This window comes from Homalodisca vitripennis, chromosome 3 (genome assembly GCF_021130785.1).
Source record: "Homalodisca vitripennis isolate AUS2020 chromosome 3, UT_GWSS_2.1, whole genome shotgun sequence".
Lineage (NCBI taxonomy): Eukaryota > Metazoa > Arthropoda > Insecta > Hemiptera > Cicadellidae > Homalodisca > Homalodisca vitripennis.
In genome coordinates, this window is record NC_060209.1 from 55,318,970 (window position 1) to 55,331,067 (window position 12,098).

The following is a 12,098-nucleotide window of genomic DNA, read 5'->3' on the forward strand; positions in this document are numbered from 1 at the left end:
GTATAGAGCACAATGCTGCCAGAGAGCTGAGTTGGAGTGGAGTGTTGGTGAACAGATTGTCTCACCTAGTTATAAACTGCAGTAGTGTATTCAAACTCCGACAAATACCAGTACAGCATCTCATGGCTCTATTTTCTTTCTATTCACTCATATAAGCTAGAGAAATTCAATGATATTGTTAAATGTACAATGAAAAATCATTTTCACACTTTATTATTTAGTCATGAAGAATACAGTCTAGCCATTATATCTACAGAATTTGTAAGGTTACATGCACGAATGCTATTATAATTTAAAGAAAACCAAAAGTTATCTTGCGTATATCTTACAAATAACTTAATTAAAATGTATTACGTTCTTACTATTTAACTTAATACACAATAAAGTTCCATAACTTTTTCATTGTAATGTTACACCATTTATAGATTCTGAGAAAATTGGCAAATCAAACATTTTTACAACAGAAAAATATAACAGTTTGAATTAAAGTTTTGATATAGGTATAACAAATAATTTTCAAAACAAGGCTAGTCAAACAGCTGACCTCTATGTTGTAACAAAAGTTTAAAATACACAGTTACTTCTTAATAGGTCTTATTGAGAAATAATTCTATAGCTTAAAACTAGAATCTATTTATCCAATTAACTAACACATGAGCAGGATAACTTTTTCTCCCAGTTAACTAAAAAAGTATCTTTATTACACCAATTTCACAAGAGTAACACATTCGCTACCGAAGGGTACTGTAATGTCTTGTGGTGACACTTGTATTATCAGACATTGAATTAGCTGTTAGGTAGCCAAAATGTAATAATATAATTGTTTTAGTGCAGCAAGCATGAGTGGTCCAAATTTTGTTTTGATTTTACTATGCTTTGTAGTTTTCACTAAGTTTAAAAAAGGCACCCCAAGGCACAAATGTTTGAAGAAGGCTAAAATGGTGATTGTTATTTTAAATAACACCCTGTAAAGATTTCATAGGCAAAACAATCAACAGAATAAAGAACCATCTGCAATTTTGTTTTGTTTTTAGTTTTGAAGGACACAATTGGAGGTTATTTATTGGAATTAAATTGATTGGTTAGTACTGTACATACACATAAACATACATATTTAGAATACGCAAACAAGATATTAATTTAATTCCTGTATTAAAAATTTTTTAAATCACGACTAACAAATAACCTGCTGTTGAACTAATACACTAACATTGTTAAACATTTTATGCATATTACATTATGTGTAATAGATAGCTTAATAATAAAGTAAAGTAAAGTGAAGAGCAAACATTTCCATTATTAATTTACTCAGTTTAATTATTAGTCAAACTTTACTTGTTACAATATAATTTTTATACAACTTATAAGTGGATAGCAAACAGACAAAACAGAAACGTGATGAAAATGTTTTGAGTTCCTTTGATGTTGGATATGATGATATCAAGTACAGTTTAATATTGCATCCAGCAAGTTCAACATTTCTGTACTCTACAAAACTAAATGCTTACTAAGTATTCCTGCTAATTTAACTTACAAGAAAAGTTATGTTTGTACAGAAGATCTTATCTTGAAGTTGGTGCCACACCATGACGTCAAATCTCTGCAGATCAACTTCTGGTGATGTTGCTAACAGAACTGGAACTGCTCAATTAAAAATTTGAGCTAAAATAGACTGAGCTTAGTTTTAAATTTTAAATCTATAAAAAATAACACAGTGTTGTACAGAACTATAGTACAAATCATAACTTCAATTAATCATACAATAAAATTCTTACGCTAATGGTGCTGTCATAGCAAGTGAAGTGAGGACATGGTAACTGAACGTACGGTCGGAGGAAACTACCAGGATCTCTACGGATCTAAGACCAATCAATAAGCAGCAATGCGAACACTCATTCCGTAGTGAAGACTGCCAAGCTTTAGAATTGGTTTCGCGAGTCTTCAATCGCGAACTGGTGGCGTAAGCGACCTCACTGTTCTAGAGCGTTTCAAGGCCGCTGCAACGTTCTCCACGGGAAAGGTACTGTGGTTGGGAATTGGGCACACGGCCTACCATATACTTATTACCACTACTTCTTTTTAGTGGTACATCAAATTTAAAGTTCGTACACGTATAGTGAATCTCTTTTATCCAACTGATTTTATACAGTGTTACACTAAACCTAGAAACAGGAAATTTGTGTAAAAAGTCCTATAAAAATGAATAATTTAAAAAATAACTAATTTAATACTTTATTAACTTTAGGTATAAAAATCAAAATTGTAACTTCAAAATTGAACATATAAGCAATCATTCTGCAGGAATTATTCTTTGACAGATCAATAACTGTAAGACATATTAGTACTGAATAAGTACAAATAGATTATTGTTTTTTTAGAAAGGTCATAACCTAGTTCTAAGGTAAAATTCTGTTATCTGTACGCGAAATGTAATCTTTTTAATATGTTAATATAACTACTAAAATAGGAATGCAAGCCTAGAAACAGCTTTTATGATTGTTTGGACAAGATTTGGTGGTATTTCTAGTTTCTCAATCTATCGAATCATAGTTTATATCATTCTGACACTAGAGCCACTGGGTAACAGTATGGGATACAGCAGCAGTACCAAACTAAGAAAGACATACATTATATTAGCTTATTATAAAACTAGCTGTTACCCGCGGCTTCACATGCAATGTTTAGAACCGAAATCCCTATATTACTTAGTAAGAGCAATTATGATGTAATATGATGGGAGTCCTACAAACATTTTAAAACGTCAGTAAGCATACATCAGATAGATATTATTTAAGTTCATGGTAAATAGTATCAGAGTTCAACTTAATTATTATACAGTATCATGTTTGGCACATGTAGGAGCATTTCTGGTTCTAATTAATTATATACATAACGTCACAGCTGAATCTGCCTTGTCATCCCAATCAAGAAAACACAAATCTCGGATCACACAGGTCTCGGAAACTTACTTTGGTCAAAAAGCGTATATTTCCAGTCTTTGTCATATATTTCAGGTCTAAAATATTTCCAGTACCATAGTAGAGTTTGCCTTGTTGTTCTAACGAAGAAAAAAAATATATATATATATATATACTTACGTAGGACCGACATGCCTACTTCGGTTAAAAAGTGCCTACTTAAGACCGTTTAAATTCATTTACCTACTATGTCACAGGTTAGCTTGCTATATTGCTTCGATTAAAATACTATATAAGTTTGTATATAGTTCTCGGAAATCTATTTTGGTCAAAATTGTGTTGGCATAGTTGAGTTTGCTAGGACTGAAAAGCCTTTTACGACCTAGGGGAAGCCCTACCTACTTACTATGTACTTTCGGTATAAGAGGGAAATCTTTATCAAGGTTTTAAAACATTCCAAAATAATTGTTATTAAAGTTTTGTGTTACACTTGTTTTTTGGACTGTAGCCAGGGAAAGAATGAATCGTTAAGGTATGTTAGTATTCATTTCTCTGTTTTTCCGTAAGCCATTGTTAAAATGTAATATCATAATGTCAAGGAAGCCCACCAGTTTAAAGTAACTTATGTGAAAACATTCATAACTTACTGCTTAAGGTTAGTTTTATAACAGTATTTAATGCATTAGATGATTATAATTCGTCACTGGCGTAAAATCTGGAGTAAAATTTATATATTAATGTCTTATTTACTATCTACATTACACTACCGATCAAGCACGGTACCTTTTCTTAACTTTTTCTTTATAAACACCTTCCTCAGATTTCAATGGACATTTTACAAATAGAATTAACCGAATTGGTCCAGCCGTTATCAAGATTTGTGCTTAGCAACACATTTTTCGTATTTTTTTTATTTATAAGATTTTCTAAAATTTAAATGTAAACTTATGTTTCTGCCACTGATGAACTTCAGCTGAAAGTGCCAACAGCTGTTTAGGGTCAGTTAACTTTGGATTATGTGTCATAAATATTATAATTATCTTATCAGAACATTCAAATGTAAACAAACTAATTTTTCAATTTGAATTCGACTTTTATTTGGTGAAATGAATATGTTATGGGTGGTAAAAAAAAGCACTCTAAATGTTGATTCAGACCAAAAGCTATACCTGTTCCAAATTTCAGCACAATCCGCATAGCAGTTTCAGCGTGATTCGAGGACAAACCTCCAAACATCCAAACATTCAAACTTTCGGATTTATAATATTAGTAGGATAATGCCTTATTAATTGCAATAAAATTATCCCATTTTGTTTGAGGAATACAGGAAATTGGCAACTTTAGTTTAGCGAAAAGAGTGAGTTAGATGAGTGAGGAACACCGCAAGGATTGAGTGACAGGAGTGGAGGAACGCCACCAGACTCGCACTGCACAATGCTTAGAGAGAGAGATGGAGAATGTTGTGTGTGTGGGATAGCCTACCGTGTCGCCTACCTTCTTCTCCCACTGCAGCACGTATGGCACAGGGTGGTCTGCTGGGAACTCCACCTGACAGTTAAACACGACTGACTCGCCCAGGATAGCTGTGATGTGAACGGCATCTTGGAAACCGCCCACCACACCTATGAAAATCAACATCAAGGGAATAAACAAAATTATCAGAAAAATGTAAAGTTAATTAAGCCTAGCTTTAAACATGTGGTAAACATACAAAAAGCAGAAATATATTTTAACGTACTGTACCTAAATGATTTGTTTCTAGAACAAACATAAATAATGGTAAAGGTTCGTTTCCCTTCATCTTGCACCAGAGAATTATTGTCTTCGATTTCCTTCATAGTCTATCGGTAGTTGACTACAGTTTATAAAGCAAGGGAAGAGAATTTTCAAGAGATCAATATATTTTTTCTTAACGGATTGTACCATTTCCCTTTAAAAATTAGAAAATCATACTAATTATAGTGCCACTGAAACTGTTATCACAAAACAGTTATATACAATAGCTACAAAATAATTTGTCATATTGCAGACAATAACAGTGTATTATGCATCTCTCATATTATTTGTGCAACTTATTTAACGACAATGTGGATCATTTCATGTGTCCTCATCTAATAGGCTACAGGCGCAAACTATTTCCTGGACACAAAACAATTTCTTATAAGATACGAGCATTAACAGTTACTTTTCACTCAATTTCCTGTTGAACAACTGGGAAAACATGGGCATACCCTTATTAAATAACATACCAAACATTCCTGTGATAAGTGATAGTCAATGGGATATATTGATCCACTTTTGAGTAATTGGCATTTAAGTTAAAAAAAGCAGTATTTTGAGGCTCTGTAGTCAGAGAGTAAAACGGTTCTTATAAATACCAATACAAAAAATCAAATTACTCAGTAACATTCCATTACATTTGATAGATTTATAACTCCAACGATTTCAGTAACACTTGAAATATTTTAGGCCAGTGTGGAGGAATAATGAAGTCAAAGTTCGTAGTCATTTTAGCATTTATAATGTAAAATGATGGAGCTCTATGATGAATTAAAACGGAAATACACATGAATAAATTAGATAGTTCAGTGATTACAGTTAGGAGGATCAAAGGTTAAGCAAAATCATGACTGGCTCTTATTTTAAGTTTTGAACGTGTAGGCGGACTTCTGGTTCATATCAATTATATGTCTATTGCAACAGTTAGATTTGCCTTCCTGCTCTGATCAAGAAAATATCAGTATTTCCTTAGAGTCTATTGATATGTCCTTAACAAATCAAGTACACACGTAACAAAAATAATATGTTATTACATAACAAGTGTAATTTGTAGTAAAGTTTAGATGCTTTTTAGTAGTATAGAAAAACTATGTACCTGGGATTAACACTGCAAGGAGTACAGGTACAAGGCTGGAGACGGTCAGTGTACAGACGGCCTTATGGTGCTGTGGCCGCATGCCCATCCCTCTGGTTCCATAGTCCCTGCTACATCGCCCTCGACATCGTCACCTGAACACATACCACACATTAACACGTGGATTTCTAGGTTAAACTCCATTAAAAGTATATTTACGAGGCTTTATAGACCATCAGTGTACAGACGGCCTTATGGTGTTGTGGCCACATACCCAGCCCTCTGGTTCCGTAGTCCCTGCTACATCGCCCTCGAAATCGTTACCTGAACACCTGAACATGACGTGGTATTTTTGAGATTTGCAGCATGAACATTACCATTATATTCATGCCCATCCTTCTAGTTCCTTAGTGTACAGACGGTTAATGCAAATGCTTCTACTAATTAAAGTTGAAAAACAAACAGTTAAGTCATAACATTACCTTATTATAATGTAAATGCCTATTACCAGAAATGCCAGTAGGTAGTTAGAACATTCACAGTATGTGCAGATTTCACAGAATTTTAACTTAAAAATGTTAAAATATGCCAGATTTGTAACTGGGATACATCCCGAATTATTAAATATTTTAGTTATTGATGATAATTGAATCTAATACACAAATTATTAAATTCACCATTTAATAATTTAACTTATACCATAAAATACATTTTTAAATGAGAAAATGTATGGTAAATTGAATTATATCATCTATATGTTTTGTAGCAAATCATTATGTAGTATAAATTCACAACTTGTGATAGAATTTATTTTACTGACTTGAATTTATATCTAAAACTTGAAAACTTGGGATACAGTAACTTACAATACATCTTCCATGTGAATTACTAGTGGCTATATAGAACTTACTCTACATGTTACTACTTGTCAGTAAATGTTGAATGGGGTTCTGTAGGTGTGTGGAGGGAGACATTCAATATTCAAAGGTATTAACAATGTAGAGTCACTACTGACTTGTGTCAGTGGCTATATAGAACTTACTCTACATGTTACTACTTGTCAGTAAATGAAGGAAACAGGATTTTTTCGGACATTTGCCATCGTTAAGTGAAACAAGAAAACAGTAACACAACGTTTCGAGATCTGCAATCTGATCTCTTCTTCAGGTAAAGAACTAAGCTAATACATAATTACAAACTAGGTTAAAATAAACAAATCTTACTAAAGCGTTGTGGCACGCCTAAGTCAGGAAACACAACCTACATGTTGTATGTCAACTTCACTAACACTAAAGACATGCACTTAATACAAAACTATACAAAACACTAATCATTAAAACTAAACTACGGAATACAGGTCACAATACGTCTTCACTCGTCTACTAACCATCTACGACTTCGAGTCGTAGATGGTTAGTAGACGAGTGAAGACGTATTGTGACCTGTATTCCGTAGTTTAGTTTTAATGATTAGTGTTTTGTATAGTTTTGTATTAAGTGCATGTCTTTAGTGTTAGTGAAGTTGACATACAACATGTAGGTTGTGTTTCCTGACTTAGGCGTGCCACAACGCTTTAGTAAGATTTGTTTATTTTAACCTAGTTTGTAATTATGTATTAGCTTAGTTCTTTACCTGAAGAAGAGATCAGATTGCAGATCTCGAAACGTAGTGTTACTGTTTTCTTGTTTCACTTAACGATGGCAAATGTCCGAAAAAATCCTGTTTCCTTCACAATCCTTCCATCGTCAAAAATAACCTTCAAATGTCAGTAAATGTTGAATGGGGTTCTGTAGGTGCGTGGAGGGAGACATTCAATATTCAATAGTATTAACAATGTAGGGAGCTTCTATTGACTTGTGTCAGTGGCTATATAGAACTTGGACTACATGTAAATGCTTATCAGTAAATGTTGACTGGGGTTCTGTAGATGCGTGGTAGGGAGACATTCAATATTCAAGGGTATTAACAATGTAGGGAGTCACTACTGACTTGAGTCAGTGGCTATATATAACTTGCCTACATGTAACTGCTTGACTGTTAGTAAATGTTGATAGAGTTCTGTAGCTACATGGTAGGGAGACATCAATATTCAAGGGTATTAACAATTTAGGGAGTCACTACTGACTTGTGTCAGTGGCTATATATAACTTGCCTACATGTAACTGCTTGACTGTTGGTAAATGTTGATAGAGTTCTGTAGCTACATGGTAGGGAGACGTTCAATATTCAAGGGTATTAACAATTTAGGGAGTCACTACTGACTTGTGTCAGTGGCTATATAGAACTTGCCTACATGTAACTGCTTGACTGTTGGTAAATGTTGATAGAGTTCTGTAGATGCGTGGTAGGGAGACGTTCAATATTCAAGGGTATTAACAATTTAGGGAGTCACTACTGACTTGTGTCAGTGGCTATATAGAACTTGCCTACATGTAACTGCTTGACTGTTGGTAAATGTTGACTGGGGTTCTGTAGGTGCGTGGTAGGGAGACATTCAATATTCAAGGGTATTAACAATTTAGGGAGTCACTACTGACTTGTGTCAGTGGCTATATAGAACTTGCCTACATGTAACTGCTTGACTGTTGGTAAATGTTGACTGGGGTTCTGTAGGTGCGTGGTAGGGAGACATTCAATATTCAAGGGTATTAACAATGTAGGGAGCCACTATTGACTTGTGTCAGTGAGGCTTGTCGATACCCACTTCTACTTCCACCAAGTTCTCAAGGTGTCTTCCAGACAACCATTTTAGCCTTTAAATCTATAACTAAAAGTTGATTATATGTACTGTATTCAATTTAGGCTGCCTAAACGCAGTATCTAAAAATAATTATTCATCTATGACTAAGATTCTTCCAATACCTTTTTATTACTTTGTTTAATTTTAAACATAAACTTATTTTTTCACACTCAATAATGTTTCTGCATCAAAATGTTTAAATAAGTAAGCACTAAGCATTGAAGAGGTCATTAAAAGTTCAAGTTGACTATGGCCAAGCGTCTTTTCAGGGGATACCGTTACCACTCATTTTTAGGTAGGCTAGATAGGTTTTTGACAAATTTGTAAGTATGTTAAGGGATCTCCATTGAATCTTCTTGTAATGTAGTTCCTCAATATCCTTTTCAACAAGAAAAAACTTAAATCTATTTTGTTACTTACTTTGTTGTACATTTATTTCAGGTAAAGACTTCAATAAGATTAACTTTAGACTGATATGAAACATTAAAAAATGTTCAAATAAACACAAGACATCTCTTTACAAATATTAACTTTATTAAAAATATATAATTTAGTGATATAGTTTGGCAGGGTTTTCTGACCCTACCCCTCCCACCAAAGTTCAGTTGGGAGGATGAAACATTTTTAGTGTTTAAAAAGAATACACATAACAAACGTATTGTAGAACAAATTTGTTTCAATGTAGTTTAACATGGACTTTTAATTACCTCTTCCGTGTTTACATATTTCAACATTTTTGTTTTTGTGTAACTAGGATTAGTAACTAAGTACGTACTCCCATGTCATGTTATTTAGGTTTTTATTTGATTTTCCAGAAAATATAAATTGGAACATGTTTTATAAAAATTAGGTCAAAATTTTACAACTTTAAAAAAGGAGGTCATGGTACCACTCCAAAAAGGGTTAGAGTTAGTGGAGAGAGTAAACAAAAAGATATGTTGTATATTTTATTATTGGGCATACAATTGCAAATTTTCAAAAATTTGGGTCATAAAAACAGGTTAACCTCCAGAGTTTGGGGGTCAACTAATAGGCCTACAAAATATTATTTTCAACATTCAATAATGTTATTAGGTATTAGTATTATTTCAGTCCAGTAACAGGGTAGAGTAGGATAATCAGACCCAGATTTTATATTGATTAGTATAATCATCGATACTTAACATATCACCATATATATATAGTCATTATAATATAATAATATTTGAAATTAAAATAATTAATATAATATACATAGTGACAATCTCATAAATAATAAATGAGATATAATGATCAAACAAACAATTAGAAATGAAAAAACTTATAAATAATAAGGAAATGATAACAACATGACATTTATAACAGAAAATATGTATAATTATTTATATGTTTCCTCCTGGATAGCATTAATTAATCGCTTTCAAAGAATCTTCTCTAGAAAACCGTATTTCTCTTTTGTACAAACATTCAAAGAGATGATTTGCAAGCAGGTTGGCTGATATACCACTTTTTAAACTTTGTTTAATGGTTCTCCACAAGCTTTCAACTGTCTGTTATTATTTATATAAGATAATAAGTTTATTATATGAAAAAGTGTTTATAGTAGATACAAGTTGGTTATTGTTAAAAAATCGTTATCGATTGGTTATATCTAAATTTGTAATTAAATAATACTGTTTTTCAACATCAACATAAAAACCCTGGTCCACTTATCGTACTCTAACCCATAGCAATCTTATTAAACTATTTCAATAAATTTAAAGCTTCCTAAAGATTAGGATTATTTTAAAAGCATGTCACTTCAAGACAGTTGTAATGACATAAGCAGAAGAATAATCTAACTTATCAAAATAGTTAATAGTAACTATCAAAATTACATGGATAGGCCTATGTCTTTATAAATAATGCAAATGTTTGTTTAGTAAAATCTAAGACGTATCTAAAATAGTCGGCATTCTCAGATCAATCATTTAAGGAACTTTTATAGGGAAGATGTTTTTTTTTTATAGGGGAAAATGTTTGAGTTCATTAAAACGTAATGGGCTACACAAGAAAATAAATAAAATAAACCTAATTAGATTAGGCTACATTAATTGATAACAATTACTGACATAAACAATTATTTCTTACTTTCATGTAAAAACCACAATAATATCGTTTAGACAACAATAAACTCCCTATGTATAGTTGTCAACTGTTTTCAAACTGGACTACTAGGGTTAGGGTTGAGACTAAACAAACAAAATGAATTACACGCAGTGTGACCAAATAACGTTTTATTTCAAAAAATAATTTCCGTGAAAATTTATCCCAATAAAGACAAAACATACTTACGTGCAACTCAGTATACCATAAGTATCCAATGATAGATCAACTACCTCATCAGATATTCAAAGTTACAACAAGTTGTTATTTAGTTTATTACAATTTAGTGTGAAGATGTGTTTGATTTAATAGCGCAGAGCTAACAGATATTTTAGCTTAGGCTTAGCATATAATCTTTGATTTTGCCGCAAATAAGTACCCATTACCAAAGAGAAGACTCTTTGCATCTGTGAGGGGGTTATGCGACAGAAATAATTTTGTTCTAGTTCCGTTCTGTGATGCGTAGAAAATATTCGCTCCTGATGTTATTTTCATCAATTAAACTTAAAATATTGAATTTTCATACAATTTGAACATGTTTCATACAATTTGTCTTATCTCTTTTAAGCCTCAGCGTCAGCTATGCCGGGCTTCGAAGTGCACTAGTTTTTATTATATAATATATTATTATATGATTGGACTCCCCCGGATTTGAACCCATGATCTCTCGGTTAGAGAGAGCCGAGACTATAATCATTAGTTTACGGAGGAGGACATAAATGATTTATACTGTATGACAACACCTGTGTCCTTATCATCAGACCAGATTAAGAATAATAGACTAAGACTAGTTACTGATACAACAGATTCACTTCTAAGTGAGTGTCGTATTGGATGGCAAAAGAAAAAGGCTCCACCTGCAGATGTATTACACTTTCAGATTAAAGAAAATATATAATGCGAAGCTGTTATTCTTAGAAGTGGCTGATTTTGCCACAGAAGTTGCAGAAATCATTGTTTCGAAAAGTCTAAAGAGAAGCCATTTCAAATGAGTAGGAATTATGTAAATGAACCCCTGTTATCTCAAAAAGTGTACCGTACTTCATCCAGATTTGAGAAAATGGATTGGGATTTTCATGAGTTTAGATATAAGAATAACTTATTATTGCAGACTATTTTTCTCATCGGGTTGAACTAAACCATCACAGGAATAAATCAGCATTAAGTGTAATAGAAGTATTTTAGAGATTTGGATATCCTCTATTCGTAATTGCTGATATTAACTCTTTCTCATTACAAGACTGGAGTATGGGTTTCCAGTCGAAGGGGATTACAATTTTAACACCTCCTTATCTCAAAAAGAATGGCATAGCTGAGAAAGCTGTGGGTATATGCAACAATATGTGTTGAAGAAGGATCAGATGACAACACACCTGTATAGGGCAACACTGTTCACCTTCACAAATACTAAATATTAGAATCATGAGAACTGAACATCCAGTTTCAATGAAGAACCTTCAGT

The 12,098-nt window shown here is 32.7% G+C and overlaps 1 protein-coding gene across 12 annotated transcripts in view; it reads right to left on the reverse strand.

The window, feature by feature from the left end:
* LOC124356897 (protein turtle-like) overlaps window positions 1-12,098 on the reverse strand; it is a 503,250-nt gene that overhangs the window by 73,033 nt on the left and 418,119 nt on the right. For 9 of the 12 annotated variants that reach the window (XM_046808181.1, XM_046808180.1, XM_046808176.1 and 6 more), the window contains 2 exons: window positions 5,794-5,927; window positions 4,401-4,540 (listed from right to left, as the gene is read on the reverse strand). In XM_046808181.1, coding sequence (XP_046664137.1) covers window positions 4,401-4,540; window positions 5,794-5,881 — 228 coding nt within the window. In that variant the 5' untranslated portion in view covers window positions 5,882-5,927. Of the gene's footprint in view, window positions 1-4,400; window positions 4,541-5,793; window positions 5,928-10,621; window positions 10,697-12,098 lie in introns of those variants that run through there. The other 3 variants (XM_046808179.1, XM_046808188.1, XM_046808178.1) reach the window with 2 other exon arrangements.